This window comes from Myxine glutinosa, chromosome 6, assembly GCF_964187855.1.
Source record: "Myxine glutinosa chromosome 6, kmMyxGlut1.1, whole genome shotgun sequence".
NCBI lineage: Eukaryota > Metazoa > Chordata > Myxini > Myxiniformes > Myxinidae > Myxine > Myxine glutinosa.
The window spans coordinates 136396375-136421243 of record NC_136266.1 but is presented as its reverse complement, the minus strand read 5'-3'; the positions used below and the strand labels follow the sequence as shown (position 1 = coordinate 136421243).

The 24869-nt window shown below is 42.5% G+C and overlaps 1 protein-coding gene across 3 annotated transcripts in view; it reads left to right on the top strand.

Annotated features, from left to right (window-relative positions):
- Positions 1–19607, top strand: part of LOC137430338 (thialysine N-epsilon-acetyltransferase) — a 54439-nt gene extending 34832 nt beyond the window's left edge. For all 3 annotated transcript variants that reach the window (XM_068121133.2, XM_068121132.2, XM_068121134.2), the window contains 3 exons: positions 8488–8655; positions 9097–9137; positions 19175–19607. In XM_068121133.2, coding sequence (XP_067977234.2) covers positions 8488–8655; positions 9097–9137; positions 19175–19375 — 410 coding nt within the window. In that variant the 3' untranslated portion in view covers positions 19376–19607. The remainder of the gene's footprint in view (positions 1–8487; positions 8656–9096; positions 9138–19174) is intronic.
- Positions 19608–24869: the final 5262 nt, after the last annotated feature.

Genomic DNA, 24869 nt, shown 5'->3' with positions numbered 1-24869 from the left:
AAAAGGGTGAAAATTCTGCAGATGCTGTTTTAAATAACTACCTCTGTCGGTTTGAATGTTTGAAAGAGAATAGACGTCTGGATCAATTTTTTAAATAAAATTAAATCCCGATTTATATATACTAGGGCATGCCCGTACTATATATAAGCTAGGACGTGCCCGTACGTGGGTGCCCGTTCCTTGCAAAAAAAAAAAAACTGCAAAAAAAAAAAAAACTGCAAAAAAAAAACAATGGTTTGGTCCATTTGCAACGACCACAGAACCCCCCCCCCTCTATTTACATGAATGGTTTGGTCCATTCGCAAAGCCAAAGCGAACGACCACAGAACCCCCCCCTCTATTTACATGAATGGTTTGGTCCATTCGCAAAGCCAAAGCGAACGACCACAGAACCCCCCCCCCCCCCCTCTATTTACATGAATGGTTTGGTCCATTCGCAACGGCAAAGCGAACGGCGAACGGCTAAATCGCCATAGCTCGGTAAGTACTTGTCCGATTAATTTCAAACCTTGAAAAGGCACATCCTCGGGTCCCCAGCAATATACCTGGCAAGTTTCAAGTATATCGGACCGGTAGTTGTCGAGAAACAGCGGTCACAGACAAACGTACAGACGTACAGACGTACAAACGTACAGAGATTACTGGAATTATAGATAGATACTAGACGACCCATGACCCGTTGGGTCAGTCAGTTTGAATAGATATGAGAATAGAACTAAAGCGAACGCTGGACATCATCAGGGAGATTATTTGGGCCAGCAAGCCATAAGGCTCACCTCTCCAGCGTTCTAAATCACTTATCTGTGACACGTGATTTCGGCCCTTATCTCTGATCACGTTTTTTTTTGTTTCTTTTTTTTTTAGCAAAAACACGCAACCCGTGGACTACCACGATTTTGTTGTCAGAGGACACTTCTGATGACGATGTTCTTTGTCGACGATCCTCCATTTACATAAACTCGCACGTTCTCTTTCCTCTTCCCTCGACTGAGCGCAACATACAGCTGACCATGCTGGAAGACCGGTTTCTCCAGGTAGACCAGCACATTCTCCATAGTTTGCCCTTGCGCCTTATGGATCGTCATTGCGAAGCAGGATTGTATGGGGAACTGGCAGCGCTGCAAAGGGATATCCTCAGCTTCCGACAGATTTAGTCGGATCCGAGGGAGCATTACAGTTTCGCCTTCAAACGTTGAACTTATGATCCTCGCAACTATAATATTTCGAAGCATGTCCTCAACAATCATGCGCGTCCCGTTGCAAAGTTTCGGAGGGTCCAAGTTCCGCATCAAAATGATAGGGGATCCTTTTTTGAGCTCGAGGTTGTGCGGCGGCAATCCCGAGACTTCAACGGATTCTAGGAATTCCGTTGGGAAGTGCGTCGCATCAGTACCCTCAGTCACACTGTTGAACGCAGCATACTCCTTGCTAGCACCAGGGAACCTTGTGATGCATCTTGAATTGATGTTTCGCATCATATCGTTGAGGGGCACTAATATAGACCTTGCTGAAAAAACCTCCATCGGATTGGCGAATGATGGAAATATGGTATCGATGCACTCATAGAGCCCACTCGCTGTCAGCAGTATATCCTCTGGCAAATCTATCTCATCGTCCGCATTTTTCTCGATTCTATCCTCGCCGATGTCGAGCAAAAATCTTGAAAACTGCCCACTTCCGTCGGTCAGTCGCATATTAGTTCTCAAGTGAAACATTCCAAAGCTCTGCCATAAGTAGGACTTCTTTATGCACGCATTCTCAACGTCAGCATCACACCCTCTTTTCACCACGGGCAGAAGTTGACGGAAATCACCACAGCATATCGTCAAGATCCCTCCAAAGGGCTCGTCTTTGTCACATACATCACGCAACGTGCGATCCACAGCCTCGAAACTCTCTCTCCTGATCATAGGACACTCATCCCACACGATGAGTTTTGTACTTCGAAAGAGGTCTGCGATAGTGGAATTTTTATCGATGTTGCATACGCCATCTTCCCTCGGTGTCGGAGGGATTTGGAACCTTGAGTGCGCTGTTCTTCCACCAGGCATGAGGGTAGCAGCTATGCCAGATGAGGCCACCGCAAGGGCAACTTCTCCACTCGCTCTCACTTTAGAGAGAATCAGGTTAATAAGAAACGTCTTCCCTGTGCCTCCAGGCGGGTCAATGAAAATCATTGATGACTGATTCGTGCGGATGCAACTGCACGCAAAGTCATAGACAACTCTCTGCTCATCATTGAGCAGAAGCTGCCTTTCGTCTACGATTCGCTGTTGTTCCTCCGTGTCGTATTGGAGTTCTCTCAGTAGGTGAATGTTGGCAATCCCTTCATGACGAAGAACAGTCGTTGGAGTCGGCAAGTGAAAATGTGCAACAGTTCTGTTCAACAATTGCAGTTTCTGCTGCAAATACGATAGAGCCAAGTCATGATGGCGCTCGTTGATGGCAATATTGGGATCATTTGCAGATCGTCGATGAGCTGGAAGATAATCTTCAGCCATAGCCTCCTTGAAACGTTCCCATAGATCCAATGGATTGTCGACTTCACTTTGTGTGAGGAGCACAACGAACAAATCCCTCATGGGTCTGGGAAGGCGTGTCCTCTCAGCATCCTCCAGAGTCTCGCGCCAGACAGCGTCTTCTTGCAGCAAACCCATTTCTCTGTAAAAGCGTCTTTGAATGTGGGTAGAATGACATTATCACACGTTCTCAGGACTTCGAACGAAGTCGGCCCTCTCACGTGGTGGAGGAGTAGTCGGAAATAGTACAGGTCACCAGTACGCGGCGAAACAGTGTAAACTCGTCCCAATATGTCATCCTCAAACATTCCAGGGTTGCCCTCCACCGGTCTGCCCTGTTTTCTTCGTTGCCATCTCTTCTTGGTCCATGTATAGAATCTCGGAACATCCACGTACAACAGTGTCTTAGCGAAATGGTCACATCTGCAAAGATCCATAAACTCTGTCAACGTGGTTTTGGCCATATTGGGATTATTTCTTTGTTCACGAACGTTCCCAGCAAAAAATACCTGTTGTTCATTTGGCAGATGTACTCCTAAACGGATAACGGCCGGCTTCCTGTCATGGACTGAGAATCCAAGAATGGAGGCAACAGCCTCTGAAGGTCCAATGTATCTACCCGTCAAGTACTCCGTTATCTCGTCGTTTGTGCGCAGTGCATACGTAGCTTGATCGCTACCTTCAATGGCATACTTAATAACATACTTGATCGACTTTATAGAGCAGCATATTTCAACATTGATGTGGCAATCAAACGTTTTCAGGAGATAGAGATAATGGGGAACAACCCACTGATTTGTAACAGGTCGTCGTTGCCTCCCTTCTTGGTGCCCTTCAAATCCTCCCATTTCTGGGGATCTTCTTCTATATATGGGGTACGAATCGTCTCCGCACCGTGTGTACGGAGTATATGACCGCGGGTATCTGTGTCTGCATGCTCCATTCTTCCAGCATCCAGTTGCTGTGGAACAATATGGACCATGGATCATGTGCTTCAACACCAGTCTGTGTCCCTCTGGATCTTCATCGGGATCTGGTATTTCAGCTTGTACAAATCGATCAAAGTCTTGTGGTCTCGGCTTTGAAGCTTCACCGAGCCACAGCAAACAGTGTATGTGAGGGAGACCTCGCTTTTGGTACTCCACACACACAACGTGAGCGATACAGTTCCCGAAGAAGCCTTCTGATCCAGTGAGGTATTTAATGAACACCGTTTTCTTCAACTCGAACACTCTCGCAATGAGATCCGGTCTGTCATTCTCACTTTGGTGAGGAAACAGGTTATTGGAGATTTCAGGCCACTTTGGATTACACGTCATAGTGATGAAGTAGGTCGCGTTACCATATTTTCTTACGTACATCATGGCATCTTGACATCGCTCCATCATATACCTCGGCCCCCCTACAAATGTCGATGACAGTAGTACGCAGCGTCCGATGTTGGACAAATCGTCATTGTCATTGAGAGCATCAGTGAAGCCACTGTATGTAGCAGACCTCAGCAATGCCTGGTTCAGTCTTATAAACGCCAATATTGTGCCTTCCATTTTGGCTGCCATATCAACAAGATACTGCTGGAACAGACGCCCCCCTCTGAGGAGGTAGTTGAACTCATCCTCGTGGTTCATTATTCGGTAGGAGTAGTATTTCATGGCAGTCAATCTCCTGCCATTGGTCATGTTCATTTCGGGCTGCCATCCGTCATCTCCGAATGGGAAGAAGAGAACATACTGGAGTGCGTCGTAAGAACGGTGCAACTCAGAAATACTTTGCAGCGCTCCTCCTCTTGCTTTCAATACAATGTGACGCGCTCTAGCTTGAGGATCGACAGTATTCTTCACAACGACACCCACTTCATCAGCGATTTGACCATTGAACCTCCTCTCATGTTCACCAGCTGGTCTCCTGTTGGGATCAATAAGAACGAACGCCTCTGGCAAATTGCCTATTTCCTCGCGTGCCATGCGGAACGAGTGAATGTAAGGATTCACTTGTCTCAATACGGTCTCTAATGCTCCAACTACATCACGGTGAATACCAGCATTGGTGAGTATCCGCATCCTCAACTGTATGCTGTCATGTGGATCTAAGAAATAAATTTGGAGGAATTTCGGTTGTTCATCCGCATTTGGCAAGAAGGAACCGATACGATGATGTATTTGACCCTGAATTATGACCGATGGGCTCCATGCACCATGCCGAGGAGAAACTTGGCTTCCTCCAAATGATGTCATTTGAAATAGACAGTTGTATTGTCTGATGTTCCTGCGGAATTCGTTCGCTGTGGGTCCATCGCCGGCAAACAGATTGTGTAATTGATGGGGTAAAGGTCCCAGATTTCCCAAGGACACCTTTCCATTCGTGCAGCAAAAATGAGCTGTTTCACCTTGGAAAAGAAGCGCTCTACAATGTGGACAAATCTTGTCCATCGCACCGACGTCAGCAGAAGTGAAATTTCTTGCATTCTGCGCGTTTCTCTGCCTTGTCTCAAGAACTTCCCTTATCCTATCTCTTTCTCGCTGCTCCTGAAGACGCTGTGCCATCTCCTCTGCAGATTCCGCATCTCTCCTCATACGATCTCTTTCTTGCTGCTCTTGATGGCGCTGTGACGTCTCCTCTGCAGATTCCGCATCCCTTCGCAAGCTGACTCTCTCTCGTTCCTCCTGAAGACTGAAGACGCTGCGCTCTCACCTCCTCCGTCTCAGCACTCCTTCTCATCCTTGCCCTTTGTCTTTGCAGCTGAAGGCGCTGTGACCTTTGCTCAGGCGTTTCAGCATGTCGTCTCTTCCTTTGGCTTTCTCGTTGCTGCTGAAGACGTCGTGATCTCCCATAGTCTGTTTCAGCACCCCTCGGAGATACTGCTTCCGCACGAGAACTTGAAGGAATGTTGCTATTCGCATCCATAGACGTGAGGTGTGATTCGTTGTCCGCGTCCGTAGCGCCGTCGGAGGGTTGATACGACATTCTTCCTGCAAATAGTATTGTTTTTGTGCTATCGTTTTTCCGATCATCAAATGACAAATAAATTACATTGTGACAATTAAAGATTTCAAATAAACCTATTTAAAGTGTATGCGCATATAAATAATAAAAAAATCGAAGAAATATCTCTCGGTAATTTCCTGAAACATTTTACTTCCGGGTAATAATGTTGAATGAAATAACGAAGATATATACTGTATGCCTGTTATTTTAGGCGGTGTATTTTCGTATATCAACGTGGCGCGATTTTAAAAATATATCTCTGCAATTTCCCGTGTGTGCGTGAATGTTCTCAATTATTTCTTTTACCGAGTCTAAAACCATCGATAAAAATGAAATCAGATGGAAGCGGTAATAATAAAAAAAAATCGAAGAAATATCTCTCGGTAATTTCCTGAAACATATTTTTGCCGATCATCAAATGACAAATAAATTACATTGTGAAAATTAAAGATTTCAAATAAACCTATTTAAAGTGTATGCGCATATAAATAATAAAAAAAATCGAAGAAATATCTCTCGGTAATTTCCTGAAACATATTTTACTTCCGGGTAATAATGTTGAATGAAATAACGAAGATATATACTGTATGCCTGTTATTTTAGGCGGTGTATTTTCGTATATCAACGTGGCGCAATTTTCTTCCCGTTTTTTTTCAACCGAGTCAAAAATTATGTTAGCGACTGTGAAAAATGAAACGATATATCGAATTTGATTTGAAATAAAGCTGGGAGAGAGAGCAAGACACCACGGGCCTACAAAACAGGCCTCAAAGCTATGCGAGTTAATAAAATGGTGGATATTACTACTCTCTCAAAGGGGTAAGCCACGCCCCCGGACCGATCGAATGTTACACACAAACACGCAAGATTTCAATTTTATAATTATATAGATAGATAGATATAGATAGATATAGATATAAACGCGAGTTGTCTGTGTGTGTGTGTGTCCGCGTTTTATTCAGAGATGGCTGAACGGATCTTCATCAAATTTTCAGAGGTTCATCCGTGAATGCCTGGGAGTGTTTTAGGGAAAGAAAAAAAAAATTGAAAATAAAAAGTTCGTTTTTTTGGAGACATTTGAATATAAATAAATCAAACAATTCCGGAAGTGTACGAATTTGGTAGTATGGCTTCTTCTTCTTCCTGATCGGCAACACACTTAACTCAGAAACGTGAGCCACATTCACTCAGAAACGTGAGCCACTCCCCTTCCTCTCCTACCTCCCCCCTCCCCTCAACTTCTCCCTCCTCTCCCCTACATATATGGTGGAGGGAGGGTGAGATGGGGATTGGAGGTAGAAGGGGGGGTGGGGGGGAGATTCACGCGCACCTCGTGAACCTCCCCTGGATCCGCCCCTGAGTTCTGTGGTTATATATAGTCCAGATGGAAGTAGCTCTTTCCATCATCAACAATCAGTTCAAAGGATATTGGATAACTTGACATTTTCTGTGAGGCAAGCAACTCAGAATCTCATTTTGAGGGCTGCTTAATCACTATTTCATCCTCAAATAATGGGCAACGCAAGACCAATGCACTATTCTGCGGGAGTGCGTAGTAATTCTTGTTGCTGAGACTGAGATAAGTAAAACTGAAATATCGATCAACTAAACTGAAATAAAAATGATCAAATGCATGCAAAACGAAGGTTTTTACATTTTTCCATGGTAACATAGATCCTAAAAGAAAGGACCCTAATACATCTAAAACATGTAGGCCTATGCTTCAAGAGAGCCGCTTGTATGGTCTGTCTGTGTCTGTGGACCATTTTTCTCAGATGGTTGAACGGATCGTCGTCAAACTTTCAGAGATTCATCAGTGAGTTCCGTTGAGTGTTTAAGGCAAAAAAAAATTAAATTTTTGAAAAACAAATCCTTGTGGGGGATTTTTTTAAAAATCGCTTTATATCGTGTGTGTGTGTGTGTGTGTGTGTGTGTGTGTGTGTGTGTGTGTGTGTGTGTGTGTGTGTGTGTGTGTGTGTATGTGTGTGTGTGATATCGTATTTAAATATACATTTTCTTTATTGGGTGTAGAAGCCTGGTGTTGGCTTAGCGGTTAAGGTGCCAGCTTGGGATCCTAGGATCCTGGGTTCGAATCCCGGTTGATCGCTGAATTAACGCCAGGGGGGTTGACTCAGCCTGTCATCCTTCCGAGGTCGGCAAATTGAGCACCAGTTTGCTGGTAATTACCTGTGCGTCGCAAAAAGGCGACTAACAGGGTTGGTGGCAGGAAGGGCGTCCAGCCATAAAACATTGCTTCAAAAATGGGACCACGGTGCGCAAAAAAGGCCAACCCCTGCCCTGTGGGGAAAAATGGCCTCTAAAGATGGTCTCTCTCTCCTTATTGGGTGTAGGTAGGGAAGTGCTTTACGCACCTGCAAAAAAATAGAAAAAAAATCCAAATTGATATCTGCAAAATCCCAACAGGATTAGAGAACATCATTGGGCAACGCAAGGTACTCCTCCTGTTAGTGTCTTTTAATTGAGAAATATTTTCGTGTGTTGAACTGAATTGCTAATTTGAAGATTTTTTTGTTGATTTTATTTATGAAATTGTGTTGGACAAAGTACTTCCTGTATCTTACTTTGAAAAAGGCTGTAAAATAGGATTGATTTTTGCTCCTTCTCCTCACATACAGTTCTATACATTGTCTAGAGCTTTAAAACGAAAGTTATTCCACAATTTGTCTGAACCACAAATATGTGGTGCTGTACTTAGTCCTTGATGTGTCAACTTTTGCACCATGGTTTATTCAGATTCCCCCTTCCTTGAGTATTATTAATTTGCACACACGTTTTTGAAAGGTGTAAATGTAATGCATTTCTGTTCTCAGAACTAAAGGTGGATCTGCCCAGTCAAACCCATTCGTTAATCTCCATTTTGAATGGTGCTTAATTCGTCTTGCCTTCTGCAAATCCTTATAGCTATAGTTCGGAAACACACACCTTACCAACTATTCCTGTAACTTTCATGTTTGTTTCGCAGAATTGGAAGCAGATGCCTTCTGCACGGAACCCTTTGTCAATCTCCTTGTGGCCGTGTGTAGCAAGTCCAACCAGACGGTGGGCTACAGCTCCTTCTCCTACACCTACGGCTCCTGGAAGGGGCGCACCGTCTACATGGATGATCTCTATGTTAGTCCCCAACACAGAGGTAGATGGTTGTTCAGGACGGATATCTGTTGTCACCAGTCGAGTAGGCTTGGTGGGAGGGAGGGGTTGGTAGATTTCGGAAAGGTCTCTCTATATTGCTCTTCAACACAGGTGGGAGAGGGGAAAGCATAACAATATAACCTGTTTTCATCAATATAGTTGGTTTGATCACCATCACCATGGAACTAACCCAGTTCATTGAATAAGCAGTGGTCATCAGGATAAAGGAAGAAATGCTTTATCTGATTTTGATCATTGTGTCTATCATGGTTGTTTTCATGAACAGCTGCACATGTATAATCTAAAGTAAGATATGATTATTGGTTCCACATCATTGATTAAGAAAGGCAATTGATTTGCAATGCTCGTCCTGATAATCGCGATGGTGAACCATTACACTCTCCTGTATAAATGTCACCATTTCATATATTCCTGTTTGCAGGTGCAGGACTTGGTACATCTCTTATGCAAGCAGTTGCTAAGGTGAATTCAAATACAGCAGTTGACAATGTGAAAAGTGTGTTATTGGCAAATAATAAGACAGTTCAGTAATGTGATCAAATGTATGGATGTTTCTTCTGTGGGACCCTTCGAGATGAGCAGTGTCAATCACTTGTTGCAATTCATTGTTAACCCCTTGGGTGATCACATCAGTTTCTCACATTGGTTGTTGCTGTGTCAGGCAACCTTTAGCTCTTCTTTCTACCAAGTTCTTCGCCTTTGGCATGAACTTTCGCCAAGTCCTTCGCCTTTCTTAGTTCTTTGTTTGCCTGGACACCAAGATCAGTGTCTATCGTGCTGTTGTTTTATCGACAATCCTATATGGATGCAAATCTTGGCCACCCTATCGTCGCCATATCAAACGCCATGATCAATTCCATATGCGATGCCTTTGTAAGATTCTTGGCATCACCTGGCGAGACAGAATACCTAACACCTCAATCCTAGCCAACTGCCGTATCCAAGGATTTGAGTATTTCCTGATGCAAACCCAGCGTTGCTGGTCAGGACACCTCACACACATGGAAGACCATAGAATCCCAAGAGCGTTTTTCTGTGGACAACTTAAATTTGGTAAATGGTCACGTGGTGGGCAAAGCGCTATACGGACGTCCTTCTTAAGTCTCAACTCAAGTCTTGTGCCATTCCAGTTGTCACCTGGGAACATCAGGCCACAAACAGGTCAGCTTGGCGTGACATTTTCCGCAAAGGCCTGGATTACTTTGAATATGGGAGACTTGCTATCGAGAGACAGTGGAGGCAAGAAAGGAAAACCTGCCAACGTCCATCTCCACAAAGACCTGCGATGTTTGCAGTAGACGCTGTGGGCCCCGCAAAGGCCAATGCAGCCATCACACAAGGCACAATGATTAGTGAGCATGCCAACGAAGGGGAAAGATTCATCGAAAATGACGATGCACACTATCATCATCATCTCTTCTGAAAGCTTGCCTCACATAACAACGACTGATTTATGCAACCGTAATCAGGACAAATGACAAAACGAGAACGGCAGTCAGAAGAAAGCATACCTCCGCCATGCTGAACAGGTTATGTTTTGTATCCCACTGATAGGCCGAATCTGGATTCGGACCTGAACCAAAATCGAATCAGCTTGTTCTTGTCCATAACTTCACCTACCCCACTCGTCCATAACGTTTTTTTAAATATCATGTTATGTATCGCTTTTCGCCTGATCTCTCAGTGGCAAAGAATCACTTAAGAATTAAATAATCCACTTATCCAAATCCATATTCAGATCTTTACCAAAATTGAATCTCTTTGTCCTTGTCACACATACAACCTCACCACCAACTTTCGTCCGAATCCGTCAACAACATTTTGAGATATCCTGCTATATATCGTTTTTGGCCCTATCTTCCAATGGTGAAGAATCACTTCAAAAATTCTACAAGCTGGATCCGAAACTGGATCTTTACCTAATTCGAAACATTTCGTCCTTGTCACATACACTACGTCTTTCCCTAATTTAGTCCAAATCCTTCCACAACGTTTTGAGATATCTTGTTCACAGACAGACAAACAGACAAACAAACAGATGAAAAATCGGTCAGAGACCGAGGACTTGCCGGAATATACTTTTTTATCAGCCATTTTGGATAAATATTGCGGCCGAACCACGTGACCGATGACGTCATCATTATTTGTTTTCTAAACTAATTTATTCCTCGATTATGCTCAAGAAATTTCATCTTGATCGGATGAAGTTTTGTACTTGTCGAATTATGATGTCATAATGGACGCACCTATGACATCATCATTAACATATTTTATTCCCCATGGAGAGTTCTTTACAATGAGCCATGTCTCAATCTTTTCTGTTCAGCACTTTCGGAGATATAGAGGGGCAAATTTTTCGGTTTTTCCAAGATGGCGGCAGAACCACGTGACCGATGACATCATCATTTTTTTTTTTCTCCACCAGTTCATGCCGACATGGCGCTCAAGAAATTGCATCTTGATTGGATGAAGTTTTGTACTTGTCGAATTATCGAATTATGATGTCATAATGGAGGCCTTGGGCCGAGAGAGTTAAAAATTGGGCACAGTCTATTCCATGGCAAGACAAATATGTGTGTAAAGTTTGGCGATTCTACGTCCAACGGTGTAGACGTAGTACTGCGAACAAACAGACATGCATACAGACAGACAAACAGATGAAAAATCGGTCAGAGACCGAGGACTTGCCGGAATGTACTTTTTTATCGGCCATTTAGAACAAATATGGCGGCCGAACTATGTGATACATGACGTCATCATTAACATATTTTATTCCCCATGGAGAGTTCTTTACAATGAGCCATACCTCAATTTTTTCTGTTCAGGACTTTTGGAGATGTGGAGGTGCAGAGTTTTTCGGTTTTTCCAAGATGGCGGCCGACCACGTGACTGATGACGTCATCATTAACATATTTTATTCCCCATGGAGAGTTCTTTACAATGAGCCATGTCTCAATTTTTTCTGTTCAGCACTTTTGGAGTTATAGTGGTGAAAATTTTTGCCGTTTTTCCAAGATGGCGGCCGACCACGTGACATATGACGTCATCATTAACATATTTTATTCCCCATGGAGAGTTCTTTACAATGAGCCAAGTCTCAATTTTTTCTGTTCAGCACTTTTGGAGATATAGTGGCGCAACGTTTTTCGGTTTTTCCAAGATGGCGCCAGAACCACGTGACTGATGACGTCATCATTTACGTATTTTATTCCCCATGGAGAGTTCTTTACAACGAGCCATGTCTCAATTTTTTCTGTTCAGTACTTTCGGAGATATAGAGGTGCAAAGTTTTTCGGTTTTTCCAAGATGGCGGCCGAACCACGTCACCGATGACGTCATCAATTGGGCACAGTCTATTCCAGGGCAAGACCAATATGTGTGCAAAGTTTGGCGATTCTACGTGCAACGGTGTAGACGCAGTGCTGCAAACAGACAGACAGACAGACAGACAGACAGACAAACAGACAAACAGACAAACAGACAGATGAAAAATCGGTCAAAGACCGAGGACTTGCCGGAATTTACTTTTTTATCGGCCATTTAGGACAAATATGGCGGCCGAACCACGTGACCGATGATGTCATCATGAACATATTTTATTCCCCATGGAGAGTTCTTTACAATGAGCCATGTCTCAATTTTTTATATTGAGCATTTTTGGAGATATGGAGGTGCAAAATTTTTCGGTTTTTCCAAGATGGCGGCCGAAGCACGTGACATATGACGTCATCATTAACATATTTTATTCCCCATGGAGTTCTTTATAATGAGCCATGTCTGATTTTTTCCTGTTCAGCACTTTTGGAGATATAGTGGTGCAAAGTTTTGCCGTTTTTCCAAGATGGCGGCCGACCACGTGACGGATGACGTCATCATTAACATATTTTATTTCCCATGGAGAGTTCTTTACAATGAGCCATGTCTCAATTGTTTCTGTTCAGCACTTTTGGAGATATCGTGGTGCAAAATTTTTCGGTTTTTCCAAGATGGCGGCCGAACCACGTGACCGATGACGTCATCATTTGGGCACAGTATATTAGAGGGCAAGACCAATATGTGTGCCAAGTTTGGCGATTCTACGTGCAACGGTGTAGACGCAGTGCTGCAAACAGACAAACAGACAAACAGACAAACAAACGAACAGATCAACATACTTGCCGGAAAATTTTTCCGGCAAGTAACAAACAAACGAACAGATCAACATACTTGCCGGAATTTTTTCCGGCAAGTAATGAAAAATCGGTCAGAGACCGAGGACTTGCTGGAATTTACGTTTTTATCGGCCATTTAGGACAAATATGGCGGCCGAACCACGTGACCGATGACGTCATCATTAACATATTTTATTCTTCATGGAGAGTTCTTTACAATGAGCCATGTCTCAATTTTTTTCTATTCAGCACTTTTGGAGATATGGAGGTGTTAGGTTTTTCGGTTTTTCCAAGATGGCGGCCAAACCATGTGACCTATGATGTCATCATTAACATATTTTATTCCCCATGGAGAGTTCTTTACACTGAGCCATGTCTCAATTTTTTCTGTTCATCACTTATGGAGATATAGTGGTGCAAAGTTTTGCCGTTTTTCCAAGATGGCGGCCGACCACGTGACTGATGACGTCATCATTAACATGTTTTATTCCCCATGGAGAGTTCTTTACAATGAGCCATGTCTCAATTTTGTCTGTTCAGCACTTTTGGAGATATAGTGGTGCAAAGTTTTGCCGTTTTTCCAAGATGGCGGCCGACCACGTGACTGATGACGTCATCATTAACATGTTTTATTCCCCATGGAGAGTTCTTCACAATGAGCCATGTCTCAATTTTTTCTGTTCAGCACTTTGAGATATCGAGGTGCAAAATTTTTCGGTTTTTCCAAGATGGCGGCCGAACCACGTGACTGATGACGTCATCATTTGGGCGCAGTATATTAGAGGGCAAGACCAATATGTGTGCCAAGTTTGGCGATTCTACGTGCAACGGTGTAGACGTAGTGCTGCAAACAGACAAACAGACAGACAGACAGATGAAAAATCGGTCAGAGACCGAGGACTTGCCGGAATGTACTTTTTTATCGGCCATTTAGAACAAATATGGCGGCCGAACTATGTGATACATGACGTCATCATTAACATATTTTATTCCCCATGGAGAGTTCTTTACAATGAGCCATACCTCAATTTTTTCTGTTCAGGACTTTTGGAGATGTGGAGGTGCAGAGTTTTTCCGTTTTTCCAAGATGGCGGCCGACCACGTGACTGATGACGTCATCATTAACATATTTTATTCCCCATGGAGAGTTCTTTACAATGAGCCATGTCTCAATTTTTTCTGTTCAGCACTTTTGGAGTTATAGTGGTGAAAATTTTTGCCGTTTTTCCAAGATGGCGGCCGACCACGTGACATATGACGTCATCATTAACATATTTTATTCCCCATGGAGAGTTCTTTACAATGAGCCAAGTCTCAATTTTTTCTGTTCAGCACTTTTGGAGATATAGTGGCGCAACGTTTTTCGGTTTTTCCAAGATGGCGCCAGAACCACGTGACTGATGACGTCATCATTTACGTATTTTATTCCCCATGGAGAGTTCTTTACAACGAGCCATGTCTCAATTTTTTCTGTTCAGTACTTTCGGAGATATAGAGGTGCAAAATTTTTCGGTTTTTCCAAGATGGCGGCCGAACCACGTCACCGATGACGTCATCAATTGGGCACAGTCTATTCCAGGGCAAGACCAATATGTGTGCAAAGTGTGGCGATTCTACGTGCAACGGTGTAGACGCAGTGCTGCAAACAGACAGACAGACAGACAGACAGACAAACAGACAAACAGACAAACAGACAGACAAACGAACAGATCAACATACTTGCCGGAAAATTTTTTCCGGCAAGTAATGAAAAATCGGTCAGAGACCGAGGACTTGCCGGAATGTACTTTTTTATCGGCCATTTAGAACAAATATGGCGGCCGAACTATGTGATACATGACGTCATCATTAACATATTTTATTCCCCATGGAGAGTTCTTTACAATGAGCCATACCTCAATTTTTTCTGTTCAGGACTTTTGGAGATGTGGAGGTGCAGAGTTTTTCGGTTTTTCCAAGATGGCGGCCGACCACGTGACTGATGACGTCATCATTAACATATTTTATTCACCATGGAGAGTTCTTTACAATGAGCCATGTCTCAATTTTTTCTGTTCAGCACTTTTGGAGTTATAGTGGTGAAAATTTTTGCCGTTTTTCCAAGATGGCGGCCGACCACGTGACATATGACGTCATCATTAACATATTTTATTCCCCATGGAGAGTTCTTTACAATGAGCCAAGTCTCAATTTTTTCTGTTCAGCACTTTTGGAGATATAGTGGCGCAACGTTTTTCGGTTTTTCCAAGATGGCGCCAGAACCACGTGACTGATGACGTCATCATTTACGTATTTTATTCCCCATGGAGAGTTCTTTACAACGAGCCATGTCTCAATTTTTTCTGTTCAGTACTTTCGGAGATATAGAGGTGCAAAGTTTTTCGGTTTTTCCAAGATGGCGGCCGAACCACGTCACCGATGACGTCATCAATTGGGCACAGTCTATTCCAGGGCAAGACCAATATGTGTGCAAAGTTTGGCGATTCTACGTGCAACGGTGTAGACGCAGTGCTGCAAACAGACAGACAGACAGACAGACAGACAGACAGACAAACAGACAAACAGACAGATGAAAAATCGGTCAGAGACCGAGGACTTGCCGGAATGTACTTTTTTATTGGCCATTGAGGACAAATATGGCGGCCGAACCACGTGACCGATGACGTCATCATTAACATATTTTATTCCCCATGGAGAGTTCTTTACAATGAGGCAATGAGGCATGTCTCAATTTTTTCTATTCAGCACTTTTGGACACATAGAGGTGCTAAGTTTTTCGGTTTTTCCAAGATGGCGGCCGAACCACGTGACATATGACGTCATCATTAACAAATTTTATTCCCCATGGAGAGTTCTTTACAATGAGCCATGTCTCAATTTTTTCTGTTCAGCACTTTTGGAGATATAGTGGCGCAACGTTTTGCCGTTTTTCCAAGATGGCGACCGAACCACGTGACTGATGACGTCATCATTAACATATTTTATTCCCCATGGAGAGTTATTTATAATGAGCCATGTCTCAATTTTTTCTGTTCAGTACTTTCGGAGATATAGAGGTGCAAAGTTTTTCGGTTTTTCCAAGATGGCGGCCGAACCACGTCACCGATGACGTCATCAATTGGGCACAGTCTATTCCAGGGCAAGACCAATATGTGTGCAAAGTTTGGCGATTCTACGTGCAACGGTGTAGACGCAGTGCTGCAAACAGACAAACAGACAGACAAACAGACAGACAGACAAACAAACGAACAGATCAACATACTTGCCGGAAAATTTTTCCGGCAAGTAACAAACGAACAGATCAACATACTTGCCGGAAAATTTTTTCCGGCAAGTAATGAAAAATCGATCAGAGACCAAGGACTTGCCGGAATACACTTTTTGTATCGGCCATTTCGGACGAATATTGTAGCCCAACCACGTGACCGATGACGTCATCATTATTTGTTTTCTAAACTAATTTATTCCTAGATTATGCTCAAAAAATTTCATCTTCATCGGATGAAGTTTTGTACTTGTCGAATTATGACATCATAATGGACGCACCTATGACATCATCATTAACATATATTATTCCCCATGGAGAGTTCTTTACAATGAGCCATGCCTCAATTTTTTCTATTCAGCACTTTCGGAGATATAGAGGTGCAAAGTTTTTCGGTTTTTCCAAGATGGCGGCTGAACCTCGTGACCGATGACGTCATCATTACTTGTTTTCTAAACTAATTTATTTCTAGATTATGCTCAAGAAATTTCATCTTGATCGGATGTTTTCTACTTGTCGAATGATGACGTCATAATGGAGGCAGCTATGACATCATCATTAACATATTTTATTCACCATGGAGAGTTCTTTTCAATGAGCCATGTCAATTTTTTCTATTCAGCACTTTCAGAGATATAGAGGTGCAAAGCTTTTCGGTTTTTCCAAGATGGCGGCCGAACCACGTGACCGATGACGTCATCATTATTTTTTTTCTCTACGGGTTTATGCCGACATGGCGCTCAAGAAATTGCATCTTGATCGGATGAAGTTTTGTACTTGTCAAATTATCAAATTATGACGTCATAATGGAGGCCTTGGGCCGAGAGAGTTAAAAATTGGGCACAGTCTATTCCAGGGCAAGACCAATATGTGTGTAAAGCTTGGTGATTCTACGTGCAACGGTGTAGACATAGTGCTGCGCACAGACAGACACGGACAAACAGACCGACAAACCAACCGATCAACATACTTGCCGGAATCTCTTCCGGCAAGTAACAAACCAACTGATCAACATACTTGCCGGAATCTTTTCCGGCAAGTAACAAACAAAAAATATGTCGTGCATAGCACGATACTTGAGAAATCCCTAAAATAATTTGATGGCCTATGATGACCTCAAAAATAATTTGTGGTTGAATTCAGTGACTTGGTATGCAAATCCTCTTCAAATTTCAAGTTAATCGGATGAAAATTGAGGATTTTAGAAATCTGCCGATGTTGACCTTTTGGCCTATGTTGACCTCAAAAATACTTGGTCGTTGAATTTCGTGACGAGATCTGCAAATCCTCTACAAATTTCAAGTTAATCGGATTAAAATTGAGGATTTTAGAAATCTGGCCTATGTTGACCTTTTGGCCTACGTTGATCTCAAAAATACTTGGTGGTTGAATTCAGTGTCCAGATGTGAAAAATCCTCTTAAAATTTCAAGTCAATCGGATGAAAATGGAGAATTTTATAAATCTGGCCTTTGTTGACCTTTTGGCCTACGTTGACCTCAAAAATAGTTGGTGATTGAATTTAGAGACCAGAATGCAAGTTATCTTCAAATTTCAAGTTAATCGGATGAAAATTGAGGATTTCAGAAATTCGGCCTATGATTTGTTGACCAAAGACCTTTTGGCCGATGTTGACCTAAAAAATAGTTGGGACCAGATATGCAAATTTGAATTCAGTGACAATATATGCAAATCCTCTTCAAATTTCAAGTTAATTATATCAAAATTGAGTATTTTAGAAACTTGGCCTATGTTGACCTTTTGGCCTATGTTGACCTCAAAAATACTTGGTGGTTGAATTTAGTGACCATATATGCAAATCCTCTTCAAATGTCAAGTTAATCGGATGAAAATTGAGGATTTTAGAAATCCGGCCTATGTTGACCTTGTGACCTATGTTGATCTCAAAAATAGTTGGTGGTTGAATTCAGTTCGCTGATATGTTAATCCTTTTCAAATTTCAAGTCAATCGGCTGAAAATTGAGGATTTTAGAAATCTGAGAAAAGCGGTTGACCTTTTGGCCTATGTTGACCTTTTGGCTATGTTGACCTTTTGGCCTATGTTGATCTCCAAAATAGTTGGTGGTTGCATTCAGTGACCTGATATGCAAATAATCTTCAAATTTTTAGTTAATCTGATGAAAATTGACAATTTTAGAAATTTGGCCTATGTTGACCTCAAAAATAGTTGGTGGTTGCATTAAGTTAGCTGATATGCAAATCCAATTCAGATTTGAAGTCAATCGGCTGAAAATTGAGGATTTTAGAAATCTGAGAAAAGCGGTTGACCTTTTGGCCTATGTTGACCTTTTGGCTATGTTGACCTTTTGGCCTATGTTGATCTCCAAAATAGTTGGTGGTTGCATTCAGTGACCTGATATGCAAATAGTCTTCAAATTTTTAGTTAATCTGATGAAAATTGACAATTTTAGAAATTTGGCCTATGTTAACCTCAAAAATAGTTGGTGGTTGCATTAAGTTAGCTGATATGCAAATCCAATTCAGATTTCAAGTCAATCGGATGAAAATTGAGGATTTTAGAAATTTGGAAAAAGTGGTTGACCTTTGGCCTATGTTGACCTTTTGATCTCAAAAATATATAGGATTTTGTCGGACCACGACCTCAACCATTTGGTGAAGTTTCGTGAACATCGGTTTAAAATTGTTTCTGTAAGCAAGTATAAGTGAGCAGACAAACAAACACACAAACCGGAGTGATCAACATACTTGTCCCCAAAAGATTTTTTGCCAAGTAACAACGCACAAGACGAACCAATATACTTGAAAAATCTTCGATTTTCGCAAGTTACAAACAGACAGGGGTAAAAATAACCTCCATCCACCTTCGGTGGCGGAGGTAACAATGACTTGCAACAAGTGATTGGCATTGCTCATCTCTCGGTCTTCTGCTAAAACACCGTTTCATTTTTTTTTCTAGCTCTAAAACAAAATCTATTCTACCTTTTGTCCAAACCACAAATATGTGGCATTTGTTCCTTGATGTGTTAACAAATTCTGCTTGCCCAGTGCATCCTGTCTGTTAAGAGATGTACTGGATTTTTTCTTCTCTGGTCTCTTTGTGCAGAGTGCGGTCGAGAGAGGATGCAATCGCATGAATTGGATCGTTCTCTCCTGGAACACCAGACCGAAGGAGCTATACGCCAGAATGGGAGCAGATAATCTCTCGGAGAAAGAGGGATGGCAGAGCATCTCACTCTTTCAGGATAACTTGGAGCTTTTTGCTGACAAATTGGGAGCAAATCCCAAGATTCTTTTCGACCTTTGACTCAGGGGAACTTATTGTTCCACTTGGAAGATGTATTCTGCAAAAATAACTATCGAAGGAGATGAACATTGTTTTTATGTGTGATGTTAGATCTTCTGGCTACTTGGAAATGTATGATATAACATGTTCAAGATCATTACATTGTGGATTTGCTCGATTTTATTGACTTGGTTCCCAGTGCTAATGGCTCATTGCTTCTCAGGATGAAACGACAATAAACAATCAAACATGAGTGATCAATCATCTATATTATAAAAGGAGCCGCGTCTGTCTGTCTGTTTGTTTGTCGTGTTATAACTTGAGAACGGATTAACGGATTTAAATAAATCAAACTACGGTGGATTCGGGAAACTCCTGGGAGTGTTTGTAATCCCCCCCAAAAAAAATGTAAAATTTTTTATGGGTACATGGACACTGGTGTCAACACTGCAAATGCCAACACGCAGTTGATTATCCCTGCACGGAGAGCTGGATCTCCCAGGAACCTTTTTTTTTCTTCCCCCATAGATTAGCCATCGCAGCAAAGATTGGTATTTCCGTCAGCGAAGCAACGGGTCTTATATTCTAGTGTTAATAAATGTGGCAGTGACAAGAATGATGATTTTTAACGGCGTTCATAATTAATGTGACACGATGATAATAATGATAATGATGATGATGATAGTAATACTGCTGGTGGTGGAGATGGAGATGGAGATGGTGATGGTGATGGTGATTGTGATGGAGATAGTGATGGTGATGGGGATGGAGATGGAGATTGAGAGGTTGATGTTGATGGTGATGGTGATGGGGATGGTGATGGAGATAGTGATGGAGATGGGGATGGGGATGGAGATGGAGGTGGTGATGGAGATGGAGATGGAGAGGTTGATGGTAATGGTGATGGGGATGGGGATGGTGATGGTGATGGAGATAGTGATGGTGATGGGGATGGAGATGGAGAGGTTGATGTTGATGGTAATGCTGATGGTGATGGTGATGGGGATGGTAATGGAGATAGTGATGGAGATGGAGATGGAGAGGTGATGTTGATGGTAATGGTGATGGTGATGGAGATAGTGATGGAGATGGGGATGGAGATGAAGATGGAGATGGAGATGGAGATGGAAATGGATACGGATACGGAGATGGAGATGGAGACGGAGACGGAGATGGAGATGGTGATGGAGCTGGAGATGGTGATGGAGATGGTGATGGAGATGGAGATGGAGATGGAGATGGTGGTGGAGATCGTGACAGTGATGGTGATGGCGATGGAGATGGAAACACAGTGCCCAGAACACAGTTTTTTTTTACAGCCAAATTCAACCTTGCTGTCAGTCAGCAGCCCAATTTTTATTTTTTTTGAATACAAGAACGAGGCTAGTGTAAAAGCTAGCACTTTAAATACACATTAGCACGTAAAAGACAAAAAACATAAACAAACACATAAAACAATAAAGGGAGGGGGAGACAAGATGGGGAGAGAGAGGGAAGCACACAAGCACAACAGTAGAGAACAGGGACATCGGAAGATCTGTGGAAGGGAGAGGGCTGGGGGGGAAGGAGGGATAGGGTACATGGTATAAAACAAATAGCATGAGAGAGAGCGACAAATTGACCCTACGAGGAATTTCAGGAATAAAGTCGGACATTGAAAGAGGTGGATTTGGGGTGTATTAACGGGGGTAGAAAAGATCAAGGTTTTGGATGGGCGAAGATAAGAGATGGTGGTGAACTGCGGTTTTAAATACCTGTAGGGAGGGGTGGGATTGAAGAGAGTGTGGGAGTTTGTTCCAGAAGTGGGGAAAAAGGGGAATATAAGAGTGAAGGTGTGCAGAGAGTCTTGATTTTGGTGGTTTCACCAGAAGAGGGTTGCTGGCAGATCTTGTGCGTCCTGCAGGAAAATTTGGGGACAGAGTGCAGACAGAGCTAGGGGAGCTAGGCCGGAGAGGAGTCGGTAGAAGACAGAAAGACCACCAACCCGCCTGTGGTGAGAGAGTGAAATTCCCTCAGAAACAGCTTCATCACGGGAGATACCAATGATTCTGAAAGCTTTGGTTTCAACAGCATAAAGCCGAGCTAGGTGTGAGGCAGGAGCACCAGCCCAGAGGGGAGAGCAGTATTCCATTGAGCTGCGGATGAAAGCTTTGTACGTGGTGAGGAGCTCAGAAGTGCCCAGAAAGGACTTCGCACGACGGAGGATGCCCAGACAACGACTGGCTTTGGAGGCTAGCTTGGAAATGTGGTTTTCCCATGAAAGATCATGGCAGATAGTGAGGCCCAAAGGCTTGAGTGATGGAACTTCTTCAAGAGGATTGTTGAGAAAGTAGATGGGAGGGTTGTCCAGACGGTCTTTACGGAGGGACAAAGTGAGAGTGTGAGATTTGTTAGGATTGAAAGACATGTTCCACTTGTTTGACCAGTTTGTGATATTGTCCAGGTCTGCAGAGAGTGAAGAAGCTGCTATCTGTCGATCTGAGGGTTGAGATATCGAGCGGCAGAGAGTGGAGTCATCAGCAAAGAGATGGAGAGGATTTTCCAGACAGTCGGATAGATCATTAATGAAGACCAGAAAAAGCACAGGGCCCAGAACACTACCTTGGAGATCTCCAGCCTGAACAGGAATGGGAGATGAGAGAATTCCATTCAGGGGCACACTTTGACTGTGAACAGAGAGAAAGTTGGCAAGCCATGCGTGTAGGTTTCCATGGATACCATAGGAGGAGAGTTTGGTGAGCAGGGCGGGGTGCCAGACCGTATCGAAGGCATGAGATATGTCAAGGGAGACAGCTCTGATTTCCTGTTTGACATTGAGGGCCTCCATACATTGTTGAGACAGCAGAAGCAGCATGTCCAGAGTAGAATGACCTGGTCTGAATTCAAATTAATTTATCTGAGATCAAGCCATTGGAGAAGAGGAAGGATTTCATATCCGAAGCAATGATGGATTCCATGACTTTGCTGATAATTGGGAGCAGGCTGATTGGTCTGTCGTTGCAAAGATCTGTTTTTGCACCTTTTTGTGTAAAGCGGTAATGTTTGCTGATTTCCAAGCTGATGGCAGATGACCTTGAGCAAAAGAGAGGGTGAAGAGAATCGAGAGAGGGTGTGATTGAGAGGCAGAGCAGGATTTTAGGACCTGTGGGCTGATGCCGTTTGGTCCAGTTGCAGAATCAGAGTCGAGGTTTGACAGAAACTTCTCCACATTGTCAGGAAAGAAGGACACCCAAGAGTCCAGGAGCAGCTGGGTTCAACTGGATAAGGTGGGTACAGAGAGCAATGGGTTTGGAGACAATATTTTGAGGCAAACACAGAATTGAGGCATTCGGCATGGGGCTTGTTTGATACTTAAGTTGAAGAGTATAGTATGACCTGGGTGGGGATTCCATTAGCAAATAATGTAAGGATGAATTTTTTTTTGCATTGAGACACTGGTTTATTCTATGTTTCAAGTCAACAATGAACCAACCATACACCGCTTCAATCTAGAAACTTTGCAATCATGACAAAGGGATTGCAGTGTTACGATTATATTTACGATATTATTGGTATTAATGCTATTATTATTAGTATTACTATTATTATGAAAACAATACTATTGTTTTAGTTTATTCTATGTTTTCGAGTCAACAATGAACCAACCATACACCGCTTCAATCTAGAAACTTTGCAATAACGACAAAGGGATTGCAGTGTTATGATTATATTTACTATATTATTGGTATTAACGCTATTATTAGGTTTTCTCTACAATTACATTGGCGAGGAATACCTTTTGTTTTTCCTAGGAGTTTTTCTTATTATTGTTCCACCCTATTTTTCACCTCCGAAATTTTTAAAATTAATGTTCTCAGCAACCATTGGTCCGATTGACAGGAAATTTTCATCAAATGATCAGCTAGGCAAGTATAATTTTTTTACTGCTAAAGATGACGTCATAGGTCACGTGGTATGGGCGCCATCTTGGAAAACACCTTCAACTTTGCCCCTCTATATCTCCGAAACGGCTCAATGGAAAAAATTGATTCATGGCTCATTCTAAAGAACTCTGCAATGGGACGAAAAAACATGTTTATTTAGTATATTAAAAGTGCTAACAATACGAGGTTAGAATTCGACAAATAGATCCCTTGTTCCCACGAATATGATTTTTTTTTTACATAACGTTAGTTAATAAAAACTCAGAATGCAGAAACCTTCGACGTCATACGTCACATGGTTAGGCCGCCATATTGTTTTTCGTGAAAAACACTAAACCCCCTTTTTCTCCGCAACGACTGAACAAATTGACCCCAAACTTGGCATGCATAATCGCATACCCATGACGAACAAAAAGTGATCATGACGTCATGCGTCACATAGTTTCTGTGTTATGACGATTTTAAGCATTACCTAAAATGCTATCTGCTCCATAAGTTGTGAAGATATCGAGTGGAAACTTTACACAAATGTTCCCCATGGGGGTAACTTGAAACGTTACTTGAGAAGTTTCGACAAGTCACATGGTTTGGCCGTAATAAATAATTGAAGGAAAATCATAAAAAGCTTCTATCTCTTGAACCACTGCGTTAATTTGACTTGAAATTTTAATGCAATGTAGCTCTCATCAAGCGGAATACAGTGCATTCAGCAAGTAATCAGACCCTTCACTTTTTTCACATTTTTTTAATGTTGCAGCCTTATGCTGAAATAGTTTAAATTCATTTTTCCCCTCATCAATCTACACTCAATACCCCATAATGACAAAGAGAAAACAGGATTTTAGAAAGTTTTGCAATTTTATTAAAAAGAAAAAACTGAAATATCACATTGACATAAGTATTCATACCCTTTGCTATAATGTTTAAATTTAGCTCAGGTGCCTCCCATTTCTCTTGATCATCTTTGAGATGTTTCTACACCTTGATTGGAGTCTACCTGGGATAAATTCAATTGATTGGACATGATTTGGAAAGGCACACACCTGTCTATATAATGTCTCACAGCTGACAATGCATATCAGAGCAATATCCAAGCCATGAGGTCGAAGGAACAGCCTGCAGAGCTCAGAGACAGGATTGTGTCGAGGCACAGATCTGGGGAAGCCTAAAAAAAAATTCTGCTGCATTGAAGGTTCCCAAGAGCACAGTGGCCTCCATAATTCTTAAATGGAAGAAGTTTGGAACAACCAGGACTCTTCATAGAGCTGGCCGCCGGACCAAACTGAGCGATCGGGGGAGAAGGGCCTTGGTAAGGGAGGTGACCAAGAACCCGATGGTCACTCTGGCTGAGCTCCAGAGATCCTGTGTGGAGATGGGAGAAACTTCCAGAAGGACAACCATCACTGCAACACCCCACCGATCTGGGCTTTATGGCAGAGTGGCCAGACAGAAGCCTCTCCTCAGTGAAAGACACATGAAAGCCCGCTTGGAGTTTGCAAAAAAGCACCTAAAGGACTCTCAGACTGTGAGAAACAAGATTCTGTGGTCTGATGAAACCAAGATTGAACTGTTTGGCTTGAACTGTTTGAACT